At 46.0% G+C, this 24951-nt stretch overlaps 12 protein-coding genes across 12 annotated transcripts; 8 read left to right on the top strand and 4 right to left on the bottom strand.

The window, feature by feature from the left end:
* Positions 1-485: 485 nt before the first annotated feature.
* On the bottom strand, positions 486-1919 carry FOBCDRAFT_323938 (chaperonin 10-like protein). Its single transcript, XM_031191931.3, has 4 exons — positions 1660-1919; positions 828-1606; positions 725-776; positions 486-680 (listed from the first exon to the last, which is right to left on the bottom strand). The coding sequence occupies exons 1-4, from the start codon at positions 1776-1778 to the stop codon at positions 578-580; spliced, it is 1053 nt and encodes a 350-aa protein (XP_031033162.3). The 5' UTR covers positions 1779-1919; the 3' UTR covers positions 486-577.
* A 1411-nt stretch (positions 1920-3330) lies between these two features.
* On the bottom strand, positions 3331-5298 carry FOBCDRAFT_207841 (uncharacterized protein; the record flags this gene model as incomplete). Its single annotated transcript, XM_059609213.1, has 5 exons — positions 3331-4221; positions 4276-4676; positions 4760-5022; positions 5079-5218; positions 5296-5298. 5 exons carry the CDS (start codon positions 5296-5298, stop codon positions 3331-3333), a joined length of 1698 nt encoding a protein of 565 aa, XP_059466071.1.
* Positions 5299-6967: 1669 nt separating this feature from the next.
* FOBCDRAFT_145827 (chondroitin AC/alginate lyase) lies at positions 6968-8283 on the top strand (the record flags this gene model as incomplete). The annotated part of the gene is made up of 3 exons (XM_059608220.1): positions 6968-7580; positions 7635-8069; positions 8123-8283. The coding sequence occupies 3 exons, from the start codon at positions 6968-6970 to the stop codon at positions 8281-8283; spliced, it is 1209 nt and encodes a 402-aa protein (XP_059466070.1).
* A 519-nt stretch (positions 8284-8802) lies between these two features.
* On the top strand, positions 8803-10508 carry FOBCDRAFT_265086 (long-chain specific acyl-CoA dehydrogenase). The gene is made up of 5 exons (XM_031191929.3): positions 8803-9152; positions 9209-9372; positions 9422-9857; positions 9907-10165; positions 10223-10508. The coding sequence occupies exons 1-5, from the start codon at positions 8820-8822 to the stop codon at positions 10354-10356; spliced, it is 1326 nt and encodes a 441-aa protein (XP_031033160.2). The 5' UTR covers positions 8803-8819; the 3' UTR covers positions 10357-10508.
* FOBCDRAFT_280758 (FAD-linked oxidase-like protein) lies at positions 10483-11556 on the bottom strand (the record flags this gene model as incomplete). The annotated part of the gene is made up of 4 exons (XM_031191928.3): positions 10483-10500; positions 10560-10767; positions 10824-11101; positions 11149-11556. The coding sequence occupies 4 exons, from the start codon at positions 11554-11556 to the stop codon at positions 10483-10485; spliced, it is 912 nt and encodes a 303-aa protein (XP_031033159.3).
* Positions 11557-12584: 1028 nt separating this feature from the next.
* On the top strand, positions 12585-13376 carry FOBCDRAFT_207837 (uncharacterized protein; the record flags this gene model as incomplete). Its single annotated transcript, XM_054707274.2, has 4 exons — positions 12585-12758; positions 12829-12889; positions 12963-13168; positions 13209-13376. The coding sequence occupies 4 exons, from the start codon at positions 12585-12587 to the stop codon at positions 13374-13376; spliced, it is 609 nt and encodes a 202-aa protein (XP_054563249.2).
* A 754-nt stretch (positions 13377-14130) lies between these two features.
* Positions 14131-15735, top strand: FOBCDRAFT_280757 (cycloalkanone monooxygenase; the record flags this gene model as incomplete). Its single annotated transcript, XM_054707273.2, has 1 exon — positions 14131-15735. One exon carries the CDS (start codon positions 14131-14133, stop codon positions 15733-15735), a length of 1605 nt encoding a protein of 534 aa, XP_054563248.2.
* Positions 15736-16430: 695 nt separating this feature from the next.
* On the top strand, positions 16431-16908 carry FOBCDRAFT_323935 (uncharacterized protein; the record flags this gene model as incomplete). The annotated part of the gene is made up of 1 exon (XM_054707272.2): positions 16431-16908. The coding sequence occupies one exon, from the start codon at positions 16431-16433 to the stop codon at positions 16806-16808; it is 378 nt and encodes a 125-aa protein (XP_054563247.1). The 3' UTR covers positions 16809-16908.
* A 601-nt stretch (positions 16909-17509) lies between these two features.
* Positions 17510-19262, top strand: FOBCDRAFT_207834 (aldehyde dehydrogenase domain-containing protein; the record flags this gene model as incomplete). The annotated part of the gene is made up of 5 exons (XM_054707271.1): positions 17510-17640; positions 17716-17912; positions 17968-18060; positions 18120-19049; positions 19111-19262. The coding sequence occupies 5 exons, from the start codon at positions 17510-17512 to the stop codon at positions 19260-19262; spliced, it is 1503 nt and encodes a 500-aa protein (XP_054563246.1).
* Positions 19263-20383: 1121 nt separating this feature from the next.
* Positions 20384-22070, top strand: FOBCDRAFT_145410 (cytochrome P450; the record flags this gene model as incomplete). The annotated part of the gene is made up of 3 exons (XM_054707270.2): positions 20384-20715; positions 20781-21868; positions 21925-22070. The coding sequence occupies 3 exons, from the start codon at positions 20384-20386 to the stop codon at positions 22068-22070; spliced, it is 1566 nt and encodes a 521-aa protein (XP_054563245.2).
* A 545-nt stretch (positions 22071-22615) lies between these two features.
* On the bottom strand, positions 22616-23420 carry FOBCDRAFT_244695 (uncharacterized protein; the record flags this gene model as incomplete). Its single annotated transcript, XM_054707269.2, has 4 exons — positions 22616-22867; positions 22921-23039; positions 23120-23127; positions 23197-23420. 4 exons carry the CDS (start codon positions 23418-23420, stop codon positions 22616-22618), a joined length of 603 nt encoding a protein of 200 aa, XP_054563244.2.
* An 870-nt stretch (positions 23421-24290) lies between these two features.
* On the top strand, positions 24291-24879 carry FOBCDRAFT_265084 (uncharacterized protein). The gene has a single exon (XM_054707267.2). The coding sequence runs from the start codon at positions 24377-24379 to the stop codon at positions 24836-24838; it is 462 nt and encodes a 153-aa protein (XP_054563242.1). The 5' UTR covers positions 24291-24376; the 3' UTR covers positions 24839-24879.
* The last annotated feature ends 72 nt before the right edge of the window (positions 24880-24951 follow it).

Here is a 24951-nt window from a genome sequence, read left to right as displayed (position 1 = left end):
AACAGTTGTATACGCAGCAGTAATTGTCAATTATCTGATACTAGTAGTCCCTAAGACTCAACTTCCTAGATGCCACGCCAAGCTATAACCAAGTGATTTTGACACTCTCAGAGTCCCTTAAAAGCCTCCACAGTCATCAAGGTCGCAACGAGAGGGAGCATGGTGACCAGTCCAAGGGCATTGAGGGTTAGTGCCACTTCCTCCAAGACGAGGATTGCCAATGCACTTTGACCCAGACAATGTTCCCACTCCGCCATACTCATACGGCAATTGATAATCGAGTTTAGAGCCTCCACAATCCGAAGCTCCACGCACGATATGCTAATGTATTGTTACCGCAGTTGGTACAGCCTTGTCGTTGGAACCCCACTTGCAATTTGTGAAACATTCATTCAACCTCAATTTCAGCTAATCGGCGAGGATCGCAATAGGCAGAACCGGTTAACCGGCACTGATTGAAGTATTGTAGTTACGTGTGCACGAGACGCAATCAGAGGCTAGTATTTCAAGGTTGACTACCTGTCATAAGCTAGCAAGCTGAGCAAGACTTTGATACACTTGGTCCTTGATACATCTCTTATTTCTCCGCGTCAAATATGACCTTTTGGACTTTCATCGAGTCGAAAAGCTCGTAGCCTTCAAGAGCATTACTCAACGGCATTACCGTCGCGGTCATGAAACTAGACAGGTTAGTTTAGTCATATTGACTTGCATAGCCACTTACTCTAGGAGATGCTGCTTCTTTGCCAGCAGCTTCAGAGAGTTTTCAAAGATGCCTAAGGATAACAGTCAGAAAGCGACTCCCAGCGCCCGCGACATGAACTTACTCCTGACCGGACATCTGCCCATCTTAATAGTCAGGTTCTTCCCGTAAGCCTGATTGCCAGTCCACGGAATCTCCCCATTGTGAACACCGACACTAGAGATGATGCCCCAGGGTCGAAGAAGCTTGAAGCCCATATCTAGAGCTGAGCTATGTCCAACAACCTCAATGATCACATCAGCGCCACGACCGTCACTTAATTCCTTGACTCGCTTTTCCAGATCATCTTTCTGGGTGAGGTAATTCCATGGTTCGGCACCAAGACTCTTGGCAAGTGATAGTCTAGACGCGATACCGTCAACTGCGAGAATAGCCTTGGGCTTATACTCCAACGCGGCGATGAGCGCACAGATGCCCACTGGTCCGCAACCGATCAGAACAACGATACTATCCTCCGCTTGCTCTTTACTCAAATCCTTCAGACCATTAGATGCAGCATAACAGCCGGTTGGGAAGATATCTGCCATGAGGCATAGTTTGAGGTCGTCAATCTCCTCAGGAGCCTTTACGACAGTACTTTCAGCATACGGAATTCTCACGTACTCAGCCTGCGCTCCATCAAGAGGAACAGTGCCAAAGAGAAGACTTTTGTCACATCGTGACGAGAACCCATGCTTGCAAAAGAAGCACTCTCCGCAGCTCACGGTGAAAGGGCTTACGATCGCATCCCCGGGTTGGAGTTTGGAGATAGCAGAGCCAACTTCATCGACGACGCCCGTGAATTCATGGCCCATGATGAAGCCGGTTCCGGAAGGTTGGTGGCCGCGAAAGACATGAAGTTCGCTGTGAGAAGTAAGTACGTGATAAACTGTATGGTTTTGAAATTTTGTTCAAACCTTCCACACAAAGCTGTGTACTTAACCTTTACAACGATATCGGTTGGGTCTTGAATTGTGGGTTTCGGCCGATCTTCAAGAGCCACTTGCTTGACTCCTTTGAATACGACGGACTTCATGACAGCTGGGAGAAGATATGATCCGAACTTGTGGAAGAAGAGTGAGGTGACTCCGAAAATGATAATGTTAAAGGAATCTTATGATTGTTCCTTCTATATGTAAGGTCTTTGGGCTGTAGAGGAAATAGCTACCCCGCATCAAGTGTCTGGCGGAAAGTCGTCAATTCGATGAGGCCGAGGTTCCCGGCTTACCATTTTTGGACTAATAATAAGAGACGCCACCGATGGTGACCTCAAGACTCCACAACGTGAAGTAACCGGAGCACCGTATTAAGCTATAAAATAACTTTAACCTAGTTTAAATTACTGCTTTCTTACTAATTTCACTTTATTTATTCTTATAAATTATTATAAAAATTTCTTTAATTTTTTTTCTATTAATTATCTTTAAGATAAGTTTAATAATTAAATTAAAATTATAGTTAATTATTTAATAGTTATAATTATATAATTAGAAGCTCTTTTATGTAATATTTACTAAGGTCATATAGCTATTATATTAAAAGTAAAAAAGATTAAAAGTTAACTTAGGAAATATATTTTAAAACTATAATAAATTAACTAAATATATTATATTTTAAGGTGTTATATATAAATTAAAATACCTTAAAATCCTTTAAGAATACTTTTTAAATAATCTTAAATATTATATTTTGAGAAATATTTTATTTTATTTTTAGCTTATTTATTTATACTTTAGAATACTGTAGCATAAGCTGTTCTTAGCTATATAGTAGTCTATAACACTTACGTATTAAACATATTATTATAATTAATTCATTAATAAATAGTGTTATGTATTTATTTCACTTAAATCTCTATACAAGAGTTTGGGCAAAACTTTCTCCCGGGCAGGACAAAGCCCGTTCAATGGGACTGTTGCTGCAGCAGCCCCATAAAGAACGAGTCTGCTGAAACTGAGGAATACGAGGCACCAATTAACCTGAGTAAACCGAGACAAGTCATCTACATCTCGCCGCCTCAAAAAGATAGGGGCAGGGTGGCAGTGAAGAGGAGATCTCGGGTGGGATTGGTTAGCCATAAAGGGACGCATAGCCGTAGCTAAAGGGTTTCGCATTGGTGGTGAGGTCGGTGGCAAATGATATTAAGGGTAATCAAGGATTGCAGATGCCTGTACCTCAATCCTCAGTACTAGTCTACTCATCCACCCTTGGGCGGCTTGACAAAAAACATTTCAGACCTATAGGCCTCATCACGACTGCGCCTTTGAGACAGCGACCTTCGTGCTGTTCCTTCATATGTCCATCAAAATTCAGCCATTAACTTCTCATAATTGTGAACAGGTCAAACAGAAGTAACAGATGTATAGGCTTATCTGAACTTTGAATAGTAAGTAGATCGATTGTTGGCAGCATTATACTCTCCCTCTATCCGATAACGTCGTCCCTCTCACCAATCACAACAGTCAGTTGCTGTGACCCGTTCTAATTCAAAGTCTTGTGGTGCTTACTCAGAAAAGCGGCTGCATGTCACGGCTGGTGAAGTCGAAAGCCTAAACAGCTTTGTACTTGTGCCAGGACCCACCAGAAAACTAAGTGTTGGCGAAGAAGGCGTCCGAATTCTTCGGTGTGTGGTCTTCCCAAAGAATATATCTCAAGACATTCTCGTCAGCCGCGGCGATTTTGGACTGGCTCTTACCCCGTTTGGCGAGCCACTCCCGGGAATACTCGTCGATATCAGCTCGTCTATCATGGAATACCAAGGCACGAATGACATAGTTCTGATAATCTTGATCATGTATGCTCTTGGAGTACTTGGTCACTTGTTTAGCGAGACAGCCTTGCTGGTCTAGCCGGCAAAAGATGTGTGCACCGGCCCTGGCTCGATATCCAGGATCCTGGAATCCAGCATGGGTTACGAATAGGCTGGGAAAGGTAAGGCACGTTACATAGTCCCAGTGAGGTTGGTGTGCATCTGGCATCGTCAAGTTGGAATTCGACAGCCGTATGTAACGACGCAACGGAGAGCCTTGCTCTTTTCCTTTTTTCGTCATTCCAGCATGGACAGTTTTGTACTCATGCTTGAACTCTTCAATGGTCCAGTCCTCGATCCTTGTGACAGAAATAAACCAAGTTACCTCATGATATGTGTCAAACTTGGTGTTGGAGGTGGTCGTCAAGGTAAAGTCCGGGAGACCGCCTTGAAGCTTGAAGCTAAAGTCATTCGGGTCATGAAGCCTTTTGAAGAACTCTGCCCTTTTCTTGTTATCTTCCGGCTTGTCAGACATCAGTCTCAAAAGGTTCGCCGTCGAAATTGGATCCGTGCGTTCACGGAAGACTCTCCGTCTGGCGTTGTTGTAAACATCAAGCAATTCCGTGCTGGCACCCTCGTTTAGGATCCGGCGTAGGGATACGCTGAGGTGTGCAGCATCAAGAAGACCGGTGGTCAAACCAAGGCCACCGACAGGATTGTTCAACAATGTCTGCTGTTAGCAGGTTGGGCAAGACAAGGTGTTCAATATGCGATTTATACGTACGTGAGCGGCGTCTCTAGCCAGGATGACAATTCCCTGCACGAATTTAGTAGCGCATCGCTGATGGACAATATAGGGTGCCATCGCCTCATATTCGATTTTGCTTGTGTCTCCAGGGAGTAGATGAGCTAGTCTGTCCTTGATCCGTTTGATGGTGGCTTCATCCAGAGTATTAACCTTGCTGGTTGAATCCTTCCTGATCCCGGTCGCCATCCGCCAGCTCGACCCTTTGCCTCGCTTGACAATGATACACCATTCCTCAGGGTCGATGATGGAATTCGCACCCTTCCACCCATGGTTTTCAAGGTGGTACTGAAAGTTGACAGCGACGAACAGCATATCTTCCCAGGTGTGGCCTTCGAGTTGGACGCCTAGACTGCGCCTAATGGTGCTTCGGCCGCCATCTGCGTCCACAAGGTATAAACACCGACTTTAGTCTCACTGCCATCATTTTCGTTTTTGATCCAATAATCAACAAACCTATTACCTTTCTGCAGGCGTTGGAACGTATGCCTAAAATGGACCCGAGCATTCCCAGTTGCCTCGATGGCTTCCAAAATTACTTGGCAAAGTTCGGGCTGAGATAGCATGACAACAAAGTGGGAATCATCCCTGGGCGGCTCAAGTCCATAAATGATGTTTCCATCCTTATCCCTCCAGTCGCAACCCTCATTGTTCTTCTCTTCAGCTGTGACGACGGCTTCAAGCGCTCCAACTTTGGAAAACTCCTCCAGCACTGCAGGGAAATACCTGCGCAGACCGTCAGTTAATTATAGGTGAAGAGAAACCGAGAGATGATGACGCACGCCACAGCTCTGGGAGACGTTTCAATCCCACTTCTCGTCTCGTAGACTGAGACCTTGATGCCCGATTTCGCAAGGAGCAGCGCAGTGAAAAGTCCGACGGGGCCTGCGCCAGTAATAACGACAGAATGTGCTGAGTTGCTCTAGGATGATGATTGCTGCGTCAGTCTCAGATCTTGCCGTATGCTTCGACGGTTTTGATTAGAAAACGAGGACTGACCATGATTGGAAATGCTGATAGTTGTAACAAAAGACTGCGATGAAGGCCAGAAAGGCTGAGGCAGTTCAGAGTCTACTTATAGCCCGTGGGAAGCAACCAAAAGCACTGCGTGAGTGTACAGAGAAATCGGGCAACCTGAATGGTACTTACCGAGGTAAGTTCAAGTAATGCCGAATACACTTCGGCATCCCGAGATGGTCAGAGGGACAGATCACCGGCACCTGTCCGAGCAAAACAACGGTCCCATCGCCGCGTCAGTGTGGAGCTACAAGTCATCCGTTCCCCGTGAAATCAATGCAGGGTAGGACTCAATCACAATTTTAATGAACGCCAGGAACCGGGGCTGGTAGACAGTTTGGTGGTGGAAACGTTCATTTAGCTCGTACATCAAGTGAATTTCAAGTCTTGCTACGAAATAATTCATCTAACTAAATACAATGCTGAGTTTGTTATTGCTGGATGGAAACCCAAGATCACGGCGCCAATTCGTTTGAAACCGGCCGGCTGACACCCGGAAAGAAAAAGAAAAGAAAGATTTAGGAACAAATCAATCCTCCAGCCAGCCACTGGAACGTATAGGATACAACAAGAAGTTATAACATTAAACCTTTTACCTGGAACTGAGGAGTGAGCGAGCAGAACAGAGAGTACTATCTAGAGTCGCGCACCTACTTCCTGCGCACCCCTACTGCCTGTGCACTTTTCCTACCAAAATATATAGTTTTTATTAATTTCTATTAGCTTAAATAGACTTCTAAAAATTACTGGAGAAATACACCTATATTATTCAATTCTCTAATTATGATAAATTAAAACTTCAGAAAATAATACTTATAATTAGACTAATAATAGAGTTTTAAAGCTAAAAAAAATTAAAATATTGAGGTTTTCTTATTAAATACTAGTAAACTATAATAGTTATAAATTAAATTAGATATAATTTTATAAAATAGCTATAAAGTTAAAGAAAAAATTCAAAATAAAGATAAATTTAGAGTATTATAATATATATTAAAAGTATTATATATATTTTTTTAATTTACATTCTACTTAAGTAAACAGAAATTTATTTTTATGTTTCTTAGATAAAGTTTTAAATTATATTTAATTTAATAAATATTAAAATATATAGGTTTTTCTTAAGCTATATATAAATAATAATATAAAAGAAAGTATAAAATTTAACTTATATTTATATTTTCTCTTAATAGGTTATAAATAATTATTATATTATATTAGTAATTAATATATATTAGACTTTAAGCTTTATTTACTTAATAAATACGTATAATATAATTCTTTAGTATTTTTCTTATTTTTCTTAATATTAAAATAATATATATTAAAAATATAAAATTTATATATCTATTATTTAGTTATATATAGCCTTTTAAAATTAATACTTATTAGTAAATTTTAGTGAGGATAATGCGCTGGAAGTGGGGGTGCGCAGGAAGTAGGTATGCGACTCTAATTAGTGGAAAGTTTGTATTTTACTAAAATATTATTGGTGGAAACTGTTAGGTATGAAGGTGCCTCAGGCACCTTCAACACGATGCGGTATAAAACAGCTTCTAGAGATATAATATTTATTGTAATTAGCAGTAGCGTTGTATATCTACCAAGCTAAATTATTACTAATTTCACTGACAAGATGAAGCTCCGATTCCTGATGCTTGGTTTGGAAGCTTCCTCCGCCCTTAAATCTGTATATGCGGCAAGTGATAGTAAAGCGACTCCTTATTCTCCCATTCCTACCAACGCGCCCAAGACATGGGTTCATCCAGGAGTTTTCGTTTCCGGGCCACAGCTCGATCACATTGCCAAGAGGATCGAGGCTAAGGAGAATCCTTGGACGGAGGCATTGGATTCCATGCTTAACATGTCGTACATCTCGCCTACGCGAACGGCCGAGCCATATGAGACGGTCCAGTGCGGACCGACATCGACGCCCAACATTGGGTGTTATCAGGAGCGCGAGGACTCCATGGCGGCATACATGAACGCATTGGCATGGTGGATCACGAAGGACAAGCACTATGCTGAGAAATCCATCCATTATATGGATGCCTGGTCTAGCACGATCCAAGGTCACAACAACAGCAATGCACCACTGCAGGCGGCCTGGTCGGCCGCTAATTGGGTACGTGCAGGTGAAATCATGCGCTCGAGCTATGAACACTGGTCCAAGAAGAGTATCAAGACGTTCTCTGACATGCTACGACACGCCTACATCCCCATCATCGAGGACGGCGCCCCGCAGAAGAATGGAAACTGGGAACTAGGTAGGTCCACTTCTTCTGTATTACTGTCACTAGCGGATCTGCTGACGCTCGTAGTGATGATTGAGTCTACCATAGGGGCTGCCGTCTTCCTTGAAGATGCAGCTCTCTACGAAAAGTCCTTGGAGTTGTTCTCCGGCCGTGTTCCCGCGTACATCTACCTGACTTCTGATGGGAAGTATCCCGTGCAAGGCCGTGGTGGGATCAATACCACCGCGGAGATTATCAAATTCTGGCACAATCAAAAAACCTTCCCAATTAGTGGCATCACGCAGGAGACCTGCCGAGATTTTGCCCACACCAGCTTTGGCATCTCATCCATCTCTCACATCGCCGAGACGCTGCGTATCCAAGGTATGGACGTGTGGAGATCCACGGACGTTGGTGCGCGTGTTAAGGCGGCCCTCGAGCTACACACTGCACTGGATTCAAAAGAGAAACCCATTCCTAAGTGGCTGTGCAATGGCACTATTCCTGACACTATGAATCCAAGTTAGTGCCTATACTATCATTAAGGATGTTAACTAGCCCGCTAACTTCAGCAGTGTTAGAGCCAGCTTATAATGCACTGGCCTTTAATTTGGGTCACAGAATGCCTTTTACTAAGAACGTCTTATTGAGTCAGCGTCCAGCGGGCATTAGTGGACATCCACTATTTATTGGATTCGAGACACTGACAAATGCTAAAACGTCATTTAAACTATAAGGATATCACCCACGTACGGCCATGCAGCTCTTTACGGCGACGGTCGCTCCGGCAATGGACTACCCTTCGGTCCTGTGGTTGCATGCCCGAGCTGGCATAAGAAAATACATCAACATCAAGACGCTGTCAAAGAGGCATCCACTCGCAGCTGTCAAGGTGTCGATGAGTCGAAGATACGTGTCGCCGCTGAAGAATCTAACTCTCTCACATGAATGGAGCGGAAGCGGCTGGCTTAATGCCAGCAATTAATTGAAATGACTCTCAGTCCTGGTCCAAGCTTTGACGTTCGGCACGTCCATGTTGATCAGACCCGGAATGAGACACTTGAGTGGGTAGAAAAATTCGAAAATCAGCCTCGGCTTGCTTAGGGTAGTCCACGTAGTTATGCCGAGGCATGTTTCCTCAATAGGAAAAGCCTGCCGCTGATGTTGGCAGCATTGGAATACTGTTTATGTTTATATATGCAAGCTTACGATTCATTAAATATACCTTCTAACTGTTGTAAAACTCTTGCTATCTCCAAAACCACCTCCAAAATGCCCCCTGCCGTTCACCAAGTCCCCTTCGCAGACCCCCCGTGGCTTAGAGGCGCCCCGTCGCCGTACTTCAACGCGTCGCATCGCAGATTCCAGGCTGCTTGTCGCGAATTCGTCGATGAGAACCTAAACAAGAATGCCCTGGACTGGGAAACAGCAGAGGAGGTACCATCCAACTTATTCGAGGTCTTTGCAAAGGGTAACTTCATCCTGCCGTCTTTGCCAGCGCCTTTACCTGTAGAATGGCTTCGAAAGCTAGGCATAACTCATATGCCCGGCCAGGTACCTGTAGAGGAATGGGACACTTTGCATACGATGATATATGCAGATGAGGTATGGCACCCCACGGGTGCATTATCAATCGAGATGCTGACTGTATCGAACACTAGATGAGCCGCTCCGGCCTTGCTGGACCACCTGGCTCCATCACCACTGGCGTTGCTTTTGGTATCCCCCCTCTGTTGCATTATGCAGAGCCTCAGCTACAAGAAAGATTTCTCCCAGATCTCTTAGTCGGGCGAAAGAGAATCTGTATTGCTATTACGGAGCCAGAGTGGGTTCAAGATATCACTTAATGAGAGCTTTACTGATCTCGTCTCTAGTGCTGGCTCTGACGTCGCCAACATTACCACGACGGCTACTCTGAGTGGCAACGAATATATCATTAACGGGACCAAAAAGTGGATTACCAATGGAATGATGGCAGACTATGCTAGCATGGCAGTCCGAACTGGTGGGGAAAACTCTGGAGGAAAAGGCATTTCTTTAATCTTAGTCCCGCTCAAGGACCATCCTGGCGTGACAAGGAGACGACTTAAAGTTGCGGGGCAGATTGTGGCTGGAACTTCCTTTATCGAACTTGATGATGTGAGAGTCCCACGGGAAAACCTGATCGGGCGTGAGAACGAGGGCATGAAGTACATCATGCACAACTTTAACCACGAGCGTATGTTTATCTCTGTTGGTGTCACCCGTCAGGCTCGAGTTGCCCTGAGCAGCGCCTTCGCTTATTGTCTTCAGCGCAAGGCATTCAACAAGGTGGGTTTAGAAGGTGGAGTGGATGTGATTCACAGCTGACTTTGTCAAGACCCTCATGGAACAACCCGTGGTACGTCACCGACTGGCTAAATGTGGTGCAATCCTGGAAGCGCAATGGTCCTGGGTAGAATCATTTGCATACCAGCTCTCCAAGATGCCTAAGGAAACAGCAGACCAAGAACTCGGTGGTCTGACCGCTCTGTGCAAAGCCAACGCTGGCATTGTTCTTGACGAGTGTGCGAGATGCGCTGTTCTATTGTTCGGCGGCAACGGTTATACACGTACGGGCAAGGGCGAGATTGCGGAGAGTAAGCTATTCAGCAGATGCTTTTATACCGAGACAGAGAGCTGACACGACGATATAGAGATTTATCGAGAAGTGCCTGGGGCCAGGATTCCTGGTGGAAGCGAGGATGTTCTGTTGGACTTGGCGATTAGGCAACTAACTAAGCAGTTCCGTGCACAACTGGCCGAGGAGACAACCCAAGCCAAGATTTAAACCCGCTCTCCACTGAAAGTGGCACCAGCAGAGAATGGGTGAAGTATGCTTTGGAAGCATTTACTAAGACCAAGATTGTTATGTTCAACCTCACTTCTTAGCTTAAGAATCTAAACTATTACCCTGCTACAGCTTTGTAGAGCGCTGTGGACTTACAGCAAAGTCCTTTGCGTTATAGCCGCTTGGCCATATCCCATTCTTACCGGGCGGCAAATTCCCTTGGGGTCTAATGCATTCTTGATTGTCGTATTGAGATGCATCTCCCTCATTCCCACGACAAATGTTCCGATGAAGTCGAAACCTGCTTCTTCGCAACGTTTGCGGGTCAAGGCATACTGAGCGACCGCGTCGTCGCCCGTGACTTTGGCGATGGGGGAGAAGAACAGGTGAGCTCCATTGGGCAGCCAGTTGCTGTTGAAATGCGGTCAATATGTCAAAAACAATATAGGGTGAGATGCGGAACTTACACCCATTCAAGCTCAGTCATGGTGGGAATTCCCTGGAGGGTAAGATCTCTAGTCTGCAAAACAACATTGTCAGGCATATCCTCCAGGAAGTCAAACTTGGTCCCGGGGATGGCTGAGAAAGCATCCTTGACAACTTTCCACATAACCTTCCGAATGGGTTCAGGGCCACAAAGCGCCCCATAGAAATTCCAGCGGCCTAGGTTGAGCTTCTCTGAGATCTCATCGAGTTCCTTATCATTGAGTGGCTTTTTCGAAGTCGTGAACTTGTCTCGAGATCCCTGTAGTTATTGTCAGCTGTGCTCCAGTGGTTGAGCTGGGCTCATACCATGACAGCTGCATCCAAAAGTACATGTCTAACAGTGGGAACATTTTGGAGCACCATTGAAGTCCGAAGCGGTCGAATGATCTCAATGGCCTGGTGAAGATCCTCATCTTTAGGAATAGTGATTAAGTATGACTGATACCCGCCAGGGTTCACCATGAGCCAGATACCCATTTTGACAACAATACCAAGAGGCGATTGAGTAAAAATGCCATCGTTGTAGGGACCAAAGCCGTAGTTAAACAGTTGCCACGTCGAGTTGGGCTCTTGCTCGTGTGGAGGGGCGTTTGTATCCGCATCTGGGTTTGGCAAAGCATCCATTCCCGTACGGACTAGTGTGACGTCGGGAAGTACAACTTTAGAAGTAGGATCTCTGCAGTTTATAAGATACTGAACTCCATTAGTTGGCATGGAATCTTTAAGAGAAGTTTCTTCGGCCTTTTAATACAAAGCTGCCGCATAACACGCATATATCATAAAGATGGCAGGAGGGGCAGCATCAAGGAGATCGCCTTATTTAAAATAAGGAGGGCTACTCCTTTGACCTTGTTAATAAATTACATTAATATACAGCCTCCCTAATAAGCCACACATGAACGCTCTTCTAAGCAGCTTTGCTGTCCTATAAAATTGCCTAGTAGCTATAGATCTTATATAATTACTTTGCAGCCAATCAGTCTCCCATATTACCCATGGTAGCCATAAGTAGGGGATAACTATAAGGCCCTTACCTAACTTATCTAAATGCCCGCATTACTTATCTCACACCACTAAATAAATCATCCATATAATATACCTCAGACAACACTAGCATATCTATCATAACTATTAGCCGCATTAAAAATCTCATAGCAAGTGAATCCACCATACGTGTTGCTATATCAAGTCCTTCGGATGTCTAGGTTCATCGCGTAATTAGCCGGGGGCTTGTTGGGCGCCAAACGAACTTTGGACCGCGCCATCATCTCTCGGTAATTCAACGCTTTCCGGAAGTTGATTCGCGGCAATTCAACTGAGACTAGAGAAAGGAGGATAGATCTCTTCTTAAGTTTCCTTTTTAGTCAAGTTTGCGAGTGGCTTGAGCCACGAATGCTTGCTTGTGACTACAAATAGTGGGCCACACAGAGTACACCCACTCACTTGCCACTAAAACCCCATTGACAATGGCCGTATACCTAGACTAACCATTCAGGCCTTAATTATGTACACCATGACAGTCTTGCGCAAGAACAATACTAAGCTGCGTATAACCTAGACTGTGTAATCAGAGGCCACTAGATGGAAAACAGCCTCTTCTGGTAACCCTCCAACGTCCGCCCAAGAAGCATGAACACTATTAATCGTCCAATGAAGCATTTAAAGGGTACAAATCTGTTGTAAGAACCTTGATCAGAATAGCCCTGAAACTACCAGTTTGTGACAATCACTTCCTTACTGCAATGACTACTCAAGCTCAGTCAAAAATTAAACCACCAGAGCAATATTTCTTGCCACCTACCGAGTATTGCCCCAATAGCAAAATGCCGGTGTTGGTTTATCGCAACGTTCTTCCAAGTCCGCGGACGATCGACTCAGCGCAGACATGGATTGAAAAGAATGGTTGGTTGAGAGCAGTGAGTAACAAGTCATCCGTTGGGTTGCTCCAACGAAGCTATCTCGGGATCTCTTTAATTCTTGTCGAAGGGTATTGTCTGGGTAGCCACTTCTCGACGCCATTTTCATCCTAATGTCCATGAGTGTTATGGTATGTAAAAGCCCCGTGAGGCTTCATCTGATAAATGAAAAAAGGCTGAGCATGGTGTCGTACTACTTGATAGCAATTCTTTCGGGGTCATCCGACGTTCTGATGGGAGTAGGAAAATTTGATGATACCGACGGAGTTTCATCAGAGAGCGAACGGCATGATAAGCCTGGTTTACTTCTGACCCTCAGAGAAGGAGACGTGGTCATACACCCGGCTGGCACCGGCCATTCCAACGTCCGCGACGAAGGTGATTATCGCTATCTATCCTTCTTCCCTGAGGTAAGGTTTTATTGACTTGTACACCTACCTTACCTCAGAGCTGATTCTAAACGAGGGTTCGCCGAGATGGATATCTGAGAACGGAGAGAGGCGGCTGGATCAGGCTCCAGAATTACTGGAGCTGATTGCTCAAGTTCCCATGCCACAGGATCCTGTAATTGGAAATGAAGGATACCTGGTTCCTCTTTGGCGTGCTGCCAGTGAGTAGATAGAGAGTTATCTCAGTACAGAATCACTGAAGCTTAAAGGCCGAGCTTGCCACTCATGGGTAAGAAGAAAGACCGTGATTTGTGTCGTGTCTTGTGTAGAGGAGTTACCTAGTATGTGCCCTACCCAACAGCCGTCAATTGTCTTACCCACACGGGTTCTGAGGCAATCTCTTCGCGTTTCTGATGTTGATGTCTTGCCTATCATGATAACCCTGCAATTCGCCACTTGGACTCATCTTGCTTCTTGCCCGATTTGACACTTACGCGAGATGCGGGGGCGCGGTCGAGAACCCGATCCACCATAACCAGGTTCGTATTGGGCGGGCAGTATCCGTACTATTTACCTGTAGGTTCATGATGGAGTTTGGCGGTTCATGATACATAGAAAGAAAGTCGGCAGCTAGCTTGTGAAAAAAAGTGAGTCGGAAGTGCTACATGAACCAGGCTCGCGAAATAACCAGAACTGGACAACTTGTGCTGTAGTTTAGCGTCAGCTACTTTAGCCTAAGCATGTGTTGGCTTGATTTGCACACTGTGAGAGCAATTGTGAATACATAAGACTAAAGCAGAGAGGTCCAGCTAAGGAAAATAAATAGATTAAATGTTGGCGTTTCAATTCAACAAGAATATTATTCTCAAGACATGATCGGTCGATTCCCTTCTATTTCTCACAGTCTCTTTCGGTCCTCCAAGCCTACCTACCCAAGCCGCAAAACCACTGTACCTACATCTTCACAGCCTTCCAAGTCCGATATGGGATCCTTGCCTGAAACCCTCGAGGTCGATGCTCTCGTCGTCGGTGCCGGAGTTGGAGGCATCTACTCGACCTACAAGCTTACTAAGGCGGGGCTTAACATACAATGTATTGACATGGCTAGTGATGTCGGTGGTACGTGGTTCTGGAACACCTATCCTGGCGCCATGAGTGACACAGAAACCTACCTGTATCGTTATTCGTGGGACAAGGAAGATCTACGAACTTACCCATGGTCGCAACATTATGTCTACCAGCCTGAGATTCTCAACTACCTGCGACACGTCGTAAAGAAACACGATCTTCGGAAATGCATGCGCTTTTCGACCGAGATGGAGTCAGCGTCTTGGGATGACAAAGACGGCAAATGGATCATCTCATGCTCAGGCGATCTGGTCATCAAGACCCGCTACTTGGTGAACTGCCTGGGGCTCCTGTCGAAGCCCAACTACCCTGACATCCCCGGTATCTCTTCCTTTGCCGGCGACATCGTCCACACAGCGAAGTGGGATGACAAATTGAAGTTGGAGGGGCGAAGAGTCGGTATTATCGGCAATGGGTCAACGGGTGTTCAGGTCATGACGGCGATAGCTCCCAAGGTTGGTCGTCTTGTCTCGTTCCAACGCCATCCACAATATTCGGTCCCTAGTGGCCAAGGCCAGATTCCTGACGGATACCGTGAAAAGATTAACGAAAACTACGATGAGATCTGGCGAGACGTATGGTCCTCATCAACCGCTTTCGGTGTACCTGAGAGCACGCGGAAGACAATGGAGGTCACACCTGAAGAACGTCGTCAAGCGTTCCAGGAAGTCTGGGATAAGGGCAACGGCTTCCGCTTCATGTTCAGTGCTTTTGGCGACATCACGACAAACCTCGACGCGAACGAGGAAGCGTGCAACTTCATCCGCAGCAAGATTGACGAAATTGTCAAGGATCCCAAGAAGGCCAAGGCGCTGAAGCCATGCGATCTTTACGCCCGACGGCCTCTTTGCGACTCAGGTTATTATCAAATCTTCAACCGCGACAACGTGGATATCGTGGATCTTCGAGAGACACCTATTCAAGAAATTGTACCGGAGGGTATCAAGACCAAGGACGGCGAAGTGCATAAACTCGACGCCTTGATCTTTGCCACCGGCTTCGACGCAATTGAAGGCAATTACCTGCGTATCAAGATAACAGGGCGAAACGGAAGGTCTATCAAGAAACACTGGGAGAATGGCTCAACAGCCTATGGCGCAATCGCGTGCTCTGGCTTCCCCAACATGTTCATCGTGTCTGGGCCACAGGGAGCGTTTGCTAATTTCCCCGTTGTCATTGAAAGCGAGATTGACCTTATCACCGAGTGCATTCTACATGCTGAGAAGAACAAGCAGAATCACGTCATGGAGGTTTCACACAAAGCGGAGCAGCAGTGGAGCGATCTCTGTGATCAGCTGGTAGAGGGCTCACTGTTCAAGACAACTGCCAGCTGGATCTTTGGGGCGAATGTTGAGGGGCGCAAGTCAAGTACAAAGTTTTACTTTGGCGGTCTCAATCGCTACCGGGAGTGGGCACAGAAGGAGATTAAGGAAGGGTTTCCCGGTTTTGCTGGTTCTTGATTTACAAGTGAAAACATAGGCAATGATAAGAATACGTACATGCTGTTCGCATTATTTGGGTTGCAAATTGACGATGATTGTGACCGTGCGATTGAAGGTAAATGAGCGACGGAGCGCTGTAACTTGGATGCCGCCTGGTGTAGCCAATGACCAATAGCTTCACCCTTTTAGACGGTGATAGATTGCATGCAGTATCTTCAGAAACCCAACAAAAAAACCTGCTATGTTTGACTGCCGCAATCAAAGTTCTCTGTTTGCAAGAACCGGTCTCGGAGGCCTCTGGAATATCAAGCACAGTATCATTATCAATGTACCACTGCATCTGCGGGCGGGCCCTTCGGTACTACAGATCTGTTCTCCAACCCCCGCATCCGAAGTTAGTGAGCCGATCAACCTACCAGACATGGAAAATTAGCGACCTCAAATGCACCTTGAGGAGGTGGGTGAGCCAACACATCCGAAGCACATGATGATGCCCAAAGTTTCCTAATGCAGTTGATTGACGAACTCGACTAAAATGTGAGCAAGTTGAATACTGCCCGTGATCTTTTATTATACCCTTTACCCTCAGCTCCAGGTGCGTTTCTTACCAGACCCAAACCATTCATTGTCTTTAGCACGTCTGCCAATCTATCCTTCCCCAAATTCTCAGAATAAGCAACAACGTAACCTCTCTCAACACAAAATACTCAGCCATGCCTCCCTCTGTTCCCAACAGCAAGGGCTCCGACGCCCCCAAAGACACCCCTTACGGCACTTGGGACTCTTTCCCGTGGGAAGACTTCCCCGAATACGCAGGATCTAAATCAGTCCTGTATCGGTCTGCTGATGGCAAGATCGTTGCCGGAGCTGCCAAAGAGAGTGGTACTGCAACACTAACCTACCCCTGCGACGAGTTCTTCTATGTCACCGAGGGGTGGATTAAGCTCGCGATTCATGGAGGAGAAACATTCACCTTGACAAAAGGCCAATTTGTGTACCTAAAGAAGGGAACTACAGTGGACTTTGAGTTTGGACCCGAATTTGCCAATGTCGCCGTGTTTATCGATAATGAACGAATCACGCTGATTTAGAGCCAGGAGAATAGTAAATGTTGGGCTACGAAAGACGTATCAATGAATAAGGAATTGCATTTTGCCTTTCTTAGAATTAATCGAATTGGTTTCTTCTATACAATTGATCGATCGACTCTTGTTCCAACTTTGATCTCACCTGTGATTGCATTCATGACTGGTGCCCCCCCCCCACTATCTTACGTAGCTTCCTCTCACGGCTCGTAAGTCGACAGGGACTCATCAGCCAAGTAATTAACCTTACATCATCCGCTCCGTACCCCTCTAAGTTACCCCTCGAATTTACCCCTCCAACTGCCGCGGGGTGATAAGCCAGCTCGATTGCTGTACAACCGAGGAGAGCTAGCCTATGATGGCATCTAACCTTTCCGAATCAAGTTTCGACACGAGGGACTGTTAGCTTACATAGCTTCACAGCACGTAATGAGGGGTTTGTGGTTTTTCATGCATGGCATGACTTGCCCAATCTAGACAGGTCGCGAGGTGTACTTGACCCACTGCCCTCCTAGCGCTTCACAAACTAAGCTAGGTACCATCAGTCATGAGAGAAGATCAAGCTACCGGTAATAATGCAGACCGGGAACTTATGGTACACAGGCTCCTTGAACGGGAATATAACCATCGCTAATGCTTCGATTTCCTCAACCATGTTTCATCCATGTTGAAGTCTACCAATTCGTTGAACTTCGCATTCGCAAATCATGGTTACAAACCTCTTCCAGACCCTTACGGCCCCGAATGGACGCTCAGTCGAGCAGCCTCTGGGTCTGTTCATCAACAACGAATGGCGCGAGGCAAAGTCTGGCGAAAAGATCACAGTCGTAAGCCCCATGTAAGCACAAAACTACCCTTTCCCCCCCTACCTCCACATCATTTGGGGCTGCTGACCTAAACTCACATCTTATAGAGACGAGCAAGAAATCGTCAAGGTCCATGCCGGTGGCGAGCAAGACATTGACGATGCTGTGAAAGCAGCCCGCGCAGCTTTCCGAGGGCCATGGTCAAGAATTAGCCCGACAGAGCGTGGCGAGCTCATGCGAAAGCTGGCCGACCTGGCTGAAGAGTTGACAGACACGTTTGCTTCGATCGATACCTGGAATAATGGTATAGCAGCCAACTCTAAACCCATCCGTCGCTTGCGGATTGCTGACTTTTACAGGGAAGCGTTTTTCGTCGGCCCAAGGAGACGTTTGCGAGTTGACAGGAGTGCTTCGCTATTATGCCGGGTTCGCCGATAAGATTTCAGGCCAAGGTAAGTGGAAGAACTGTCGAACGACAAAAGAATTTTACTGATACGGCTTGTCATTGCAGTTATTTCTACCAACGATAACAAATTCGCGTATACGAACCGACAACCGATTGGCGTCTGTGGCCAGATCATTCCCTGGAACTATCCATTGGGAATGGCAGCTTGGAAGCTCGGCCCGGCGCTGGCTGCTGGCAACACAATTGTGCTCAAGCCTGCCGAACAAACCCCTCTATCTGTCCTGCTATTTGCCACTCTTATTGAAAAGGCCGGTTTCCCACCTGGCGTAATCAATATCGTCAATGGATTTGGTCGCACAGCTGGAGCAAGCCTAGCTGGACACATCGACGTGGATAAGATTGCCTTTACAGGGTCTACAAACACAGGTCGCGAGATCATGAAACTGGCAGCTACCAATTTAAAAGAAATCACCCTCGAGACGGGTGGAAAGTCACCCCTTATCGTTTTTGAAGATGCCGAGCTTGAGAATGCCGTCAAGTGGGCTCATTATGGCATTATGGCCAACCAGGGACAAATCTGCACAGCTACAAGCAGACTCCTTATCCACGAAAAGATTTATCCCAAGTTTATTGAGCTCTTTGTCGAACAGGTCAAGAAGACCTCTGTCGTCGGCGACCCTTATGCTGCTGGAACCTTCCAAGGCCCTCAGGTCACCAAGGCCCAGTACGAACGTGTCTTATCGTACATTGAGCAAGGCAAGCAGGAAGGTGCCACGTTGAGCTTCGGCGGCAAACCTTATAAGGGTGTCAATGGAAAGGGCTTTTTTATCGAGCCTACTGTCTTCACTGATGTCAAGGACCACATGAAGATTTACCGTGAAGAAGTCTTTGGCCCGCTCGCCGCCATCAGCTCCTTCTCGACCGAAGATGAGGCAATTGAGAGAGCCAACGATAGCTTCTACGGCTTGGGGGCTGCGATTTTCACAGAGAATATTACTCGAGCCCATGCAATTGTCAAGAGGATAGATGCAGGAAGTAAGTCACAAGTGCAAGATCAACCATAAATACATGTATCATGTCGGCTAACAATTAAAAGTGGTCTGGGTCAACAGTAGCAACGACTCAGACTTCCGAATTCCATTTGGTGGTGTGAAGCAGTCAGGCATCGGGCGAGAGTTGGGAGAGTCGGGTATTCTGGCATACACATCTGTCAAGGCTGTTCATGTGAACCTGGGAAACCGTCTCTAGATGCACTGAGAGGTAAAAGTCGTCTGAGAGGGTTAATAAAACTGGAATTTATATAACTGAGGTCACTACACCTTTATCTTTTTACCTGGCCGTGATTTAAGGTTGAGAATTGAGCGTTGATAATCCTTACAGCTATTCCTTGCATCACGCGCCTACCTCGAGCAGTGAGCAAGAATGTAATGTACTGTCGGAATCCCTCAAAAGCCATGCAAATGCTAGTTGCAAGTCATTTACATTTTCAGCTGTCGAATTTTCCGTCTTCAATGCCATCTTGAACTAAATCGTTTACCTTTTTTCGTCATGGGATCTTTGGACAACATCCCAACCCGAAATCACGAGCTATCGTGCAGTGACCTAGCTAGCGTCTGGCGCTCCTCTCAGCAGCGTTCAGTTGTGTTCTCTTGAAAAACCCTTCCGGGGTACCGTGCACTGGACTAACCTGTTCCACTCACGGCGGAAATGACTCCGAGTGAATGTGAGATCATTTTTCGGTTGTATTACTAGGCTAGACAATAACCTTTCAGCGGAACACTGACGCCTGTAAAATCTCACTGCGAGTGCCGTGTACAACCCACTGTAGCAAGTAGTCTATCTAGTACTGTAGGTGGGGTTGATTTCACACCTGCGCCTAGCAATGGGCTGGAAGCCTACTACGCGATGGTTTTTTAGAAATAAGATGATATCATAGGAAAAGCGAATTTCCGGAAGTGCTGTTACTGGTCGCTTTACCCGAGGATCCCTTTTTAGGCTCGATACGGCTTACCACAGCAAGATGATGAATGGTTGGGTGCCTTCAGAGTCCAAGAGAAAATCACCGGCAACAGTGAATCTGGTCACGTCCGCGTCTCCCCACTTGCCTTTTTTGATCAATACGCGATCCAATGATGCGCATGTGCTACCGTTAGCCGGCCAGAAATGGCCAGGGACTGCTTCGCAACATACGCATCGAACCATTACAATACTTGCATGTAACCGAGGGCTCGTCCAGTCTAGTTAGTCCCGAAAGGATATAACGGGTGTCCTGTAAAACTAAATAATTCTTCAGTCTTTTCATATTTAGTCCAATTCAACTCAATCACACAACGGTTGACTATACTCAAACGCCGAGCCAACTCCAACTGATGACTTCACTCAATATCCCCGCGGTTGCTGCCAGCCTGGTGCTTCTGCTAGCTTTTTACGAGAGAATAATCAAGCCCGCGTTCCTATCTCCACTCGCCAAGATCCCGGCGCCGCATTGGAGCTGCCATGTTGCTCCCTTTTGGCTGTGGTGGGCAAAGCTCACTCACCAGGAGAACAAGCTGGTCTATAAAAATCACATGGCTAAGGGGAAGGCTCTTAGACTCTCGCCAGGTTTAGTCAGCCTCAATTGCTTCGAAGGCGGCTTAAAGCAGGTCTACTTGGGGGGCTTCCCTAAGACTGAGTTTTATACGCGAGGATTCATCAATTACAAGTAATAAACGTTAAGTCCTGTCTTTTCACAGATTCTCAGGTACTAATCTCGTCATGACTCTATAGTACGGAAAACATTTTCACTTTCCAAGACAATGGAACCCACTCTGCCCGCAAACGAATCATCTCCGGTACTTTCTCTAAATCTTTTATCCTTGCCGATAGTACAAGTCAAGCTTCTATGAAGAAAATCTTGTTCGGGAGGCTTTTGCCTGTATTCAGCCGTGCAGCTGACAGCAAGAAGCCATTGGAAGTGCTCGAGCTATTCTACTCGTACTCAATGGACTCATTCATCACCTGGCAGTTTGGAAGCACGCTGAGCAGCAATCTGATTGAAGACGAAAAGGAGAGACGGCTATATCTGGATGGATTCTTTGCTGCCGCACCATATACGTTCTGGCAATACGAGTTCCCAAGACTGAACAACTGGCTCAAGACAATTGGCCTTATTCCGAAAAAGGTCGACAGTGGCTTCCACGACATCGAACAGTGGAACCTTGAGAAGTGTGACAAAGCGCAGGAACTCATTGCACAAGGCGAAGAGAACTTGTCAGATGCGGATAAGCCCGTCGTTATGTCTCTTGCACTCAAGGCCATGAGCGATCCTCATGCCAAGCCTGGTCAATATCCTCAACGCCTAGAAATCGCCAGTGACATGTTTGCACACAACTCGGCAGCCCATGAAACCAGTGGCAACACTCTGACATTTTGCTTTTACGAGCTATCCAAGAGACCAGAACTTCAGGCAAAGCTGCGAGAAGAGTTGCTCACCCTCGATCCGCCACTGTACTTCCCGCCACCGGCCGAAGGAGAATGGGTAGTGCCTGCACCGAAGGCCATCGACAAACTTCCGCTACTAGAGGCTGTCATATTAGAATCTCTCCGCCTCTACCCATCTGTCCCAGGTGGTCAGCCCCGTCGCGTCCCAAAGCCCAGCTCGCTAGGAGGTCACGACAACATTCCAGCCGGCACTACCGTTCAGTGTTATGCGTACTCATTGCATCGCACGCCCGAGATCTTTCCCGAGCCAGACCAGTGGAAGCCAGAGCGGTGGATCAATTCATCACCTGAGCATCTCGCCACCATGCGCCGATGGTTTTGGGCATTTGGAAGCGGAGGCCGCATGTGCATCGGAAGCAATTTTGCATATTTCTGTAAGTAATGTCAATCACTGGAACACAGTTGTGATATTTGCTAATTCTCTGTTCAGCCATGAAGAATGTCGTTGCAAGCGTGTACACTAACTTCACGACAACGCTGCATGACCATGGAAGTATGGAATTGGAAGATGCCTACCTCGCAGGACCTGTAGGCCATAGATTGGCGCTCAAGTTCGGGTATATTAGGAAGATGTAAGAACACATGGTGGGCGTGGGAGGCATATTTCTAAGTCTAGACGCACTGGAGCTAGAAGGCAAAAGGTTAACAGAAGCAAACCGACGCTGATTATTTTATGTCTTGTTGTTAGATCTTATGTAAAGAAATCAAGATCCAAAAGCATTTTTATGTTTCTAAACTTTATAGATTTGTTTAGCTCCAGCTCTAGTAAAGTTTAGAGTGGCTTTATAACTTAAATTCCCCAAGGCCCTATAACCTTAAGACAGTGATTTACTCCGAAAACAACAGCAGGCTATTAGGAACTTAATTAAAAAACCACTTGAGGTAGTGAGTGGAATAGCACAGCGGGAGGCAGCCTGGTAGCAGAGAGAGCTAAAGTAAATATGGGAATTAAGATAGGACCTGTCCTATTTTAGAAACACAGATACCTATCTGCCTATCAACCGCCAAAGCACACGACGCGTGCCAAGATAACAGAGCAATGTGCACGGCCTAGTTTTATTGTATTCTATCTAATTACCGGCCCGACTGCGTACAGTAGTAGTAGGTATAGGTAAATCATCCTACTGAGATCCTGCAAGGCGCTTCAAATCATCGGACCAAAGAGTTTTCTTCTCAGTCCCATGAAGAGCTTGCTGAAGGAGAGCTGCTGCAACTGATTCCAGCTTGATGGTTGTGACCTCCTTACCTAGACGAGCCATAACTTCTTTCACGTCGGTAGAGTCATTAATGATCAAGCCAGGTCTCGCGACACCTGCTTCAACTAGATCTGGGTGCTTTTCTTCAAATCCAAAGACTAGGTTCTCAACCTCACCCTTTCTTCGCGTTAGCTTTATTATCAGTCATTTGAAACAGTCGTAGAACTGACTCGCATCAGGAAGTATTCAGGTAGAAGTGGCGGGGTCTTAGTCTGATCTCTCCCTGCATCGGCGCCACTCATATAGACAAAGCGGAATGACTTCTTAACGGAAGATTTGACCGTAGTTTCTAGTCCAGCAACGTATCGTCAAGGCAAATCTTTCATGCTTGTTCAGAGTCGAGTGATTTATAGGCCATAGGTGTGATACCAACAGTCCTGGCAACTACAGTCAGCCGGGAGGTCTCATAGGATAGGAGTCAGGACAAAGGCCAAGGGAATTCTTACCAGATACATGCCGCTGCATCCTTAAACTCATCTCTTACACTCGCTGGATAATCTCCATAGTCCTTCACAACGATACTCTTGAGTCGGGCTGGGTCAGCCCCACTCGGAACGGACACAGGCTTGCGAGCAACAGCAACAACACTGGTGACCTGAGGTAGTTGAAGGCTTTGGCGTATAATCTCCGTGCCAACATAACCGCTTGCACCGGTCACGAGAAGCTTCATATTGTAGGTTCTGGAGTTAGAATGCTGAACGAGTACAGAGAGGGAGATAAAGCAATATGAAATAAATAGATAGAATAGGACCAAGACTAACGGAGAGAATCGGCAGGTGATATATATAAAACTTGTCATATCGGACCTAACTTTGAGCCGATAAATCCGCGACTTCCTATGATGTTCTCAAGTAGTATCTAAAAATGAACCTTGATCCTTACTACGGCTTGAAACTGGCCTATCTAACATGGATTTAAGTATTTAACGGAACGATTACCTCAAGAGGAAGCAACTAATAAGGGGAAACACCGATCTTGGTTCTCTTCAAGTTTAACTTGCGTTAGCTGCAATGATGACAAAGTCTGCTCAGTATGATGAATCACCCAGCGCCACGGTATAGAAAAGCGAAGACAAACACACCAAGAACTTATCTCTATTCCTAAAAAGGTAATCCATCCGTGTGCGCCACGCATGAATTTGGTGGGGGTAGGTACAGTATGTACTTTAATTTATCCTATCCTTAATGATGAATGACGAGGCGAGCTAGTCCTCTTGAGGCAACACTTTCGTACTAACTCATCATCTTCTCTCATTGACATGGTCCCCATTACGAGCCATATTCGCGACATGCGTAACTCTAATAAAAGCTAGGTGATGAGGAGGGTTACTAAACGAAGCCCCATCGTTAAAAAACAGTCTAGTTAATTGTTCTATAGTTTTAACCATCTTGATTTGTAAATGAAAGAGTTTTAATTTTCTTTTTGATTAGTAACAAGTTTGAAAATTTTATGGAGAAATTTAGATTTATTCGAACCTTGTTTAATCTTTGCCTTATTTAAAGTAAGTGCCCGTGTGCAAATTTGAGAAACCAGATCGAAAGATATCACTCTTCTCCACGCTACTTTCATCTTTGCAGCCCAATATTAAGAACATCAACAATCTGTCCACTTCCATCATCTTTCAAAATGTCGGAGCAACCCCTGACTCATTACATCACCGTAACCCGTGAGATCAACGCCCCAATCGGCGAAGTCTGGGGTCTTGTCGCTGCCTTTGGTGGTGAGAAAGCCTGGTACCCTGGCTGTCTGAAACTCAGTCTTAAGGGTTTTGGAATCGGAAGCATTCGCACCTTTTCATATGAGTACCCAGCCGGAAAGAACAAAGGCAAACGATACGAGTTCTCTGAGGAGATGACGGCATACGACGCCGACAATCATTCCATGACCTTCAGGGTCAGACGACCCGATTATCCAGATATGATTGCTTTTGGAACCACTGTGTTGGACCCCATTGGATCGAACAAGACGCGCTTTCGTTGGATTGCGGAGGGAAGTCCTGTGCCGGAAGAGTATATGGGCATCTTGAAGGAGGATCTGGATGAGCGTTTCAATGGCCTCATCACCGCCATAGCTCAGCAAGTAGAGTAGTCTATTCAGAGGCAGACAAACAACAGACTACCATGACAACCTCCTACAGATTCATTGATAAAGCCCAATCGTGGCAGGTTCTTTTTTCACGTATTAGTGTATGAATTCTATAA

The sequence above is a fragment of the Fusarium oxysporum genome, chromosome X (assembly GCF_013085055.1).
Source record: "Fusarium oxysporum Fo47 chromosome X, complete sequence".
Classification (NCBI taxonomy): domain Eukaryota; kingdom Fungi; phylum Ascomycota; class Sordariomycetes; order Hypocreales; family Nectriaceae; genus Fusarium; species Fusarium oxysporum.
The sequence above is the reverse complement of the archived record's forward strand: the minus strand, read 5'-3'. Positions and strand labels throughout refer to the sequence as shown.

What these genes read in the sequence shown, in the direction of transcription:
- FOBCDRAFT_323938 (XM_031191931.3), bottom strand. Translation starts at nt 1,778, where the DNA reads ATGAAGTCCGTCGTATTCAAAGGAGTCAAGCAAGTGGCTCTTGAAGAT. An exon ending in TACACAGCTTTGTGTGGAAG is followed by an intron (nt 1,607 to 1,659) that starts GTTTGAACAAAA and finishes TACTTCTCACAG; the next exon opens with CGAACTTCATGTCTTTCGCG. An exon ending in GGGCAGATGTCCGGTCAGGA is followed by an intron (nt 777 to 827) that starts GTAAGTTCATGT and finishes TGTTATCCTTAG; the next exon opens with GCATCTTTGAAAACTCTCTG.
- FOBCDRAFT_265086 (XM_031191929.3), top strand. Translation starts at nt 8,820, where the DNA reads ATGCCCCCTGCCGTTCACCAAGTCCCCTTCGCAGACCCCCCGTGGCTT. An exon ending in CGATGATATATGCAGATGAG is followed by an intron (nt 9,153 to 9,208) that starts GTATGGCACCCC and finishes ATCGAACACTAG; the next exon opens with ATGAGCCGCTCCGGCCTTGC. An exon ending in ATTGCTATTACGGAGCCAGA is followed by an intron (nt 9,373 to 9,421) that starts GTGGGTTCAAGA and finishes TCTCGTCTCTAG; the next exon opens with TGCTGGCTCTGACGTCGCCA.
- FOBCDRAFT_265084 (XM_054707267.2), top strand. Translation starts at nt 24,377, where the DNA reads ATGTCGGAGCAACCCCTGACTCATTACATCACCGTAACCCGTGAGATC.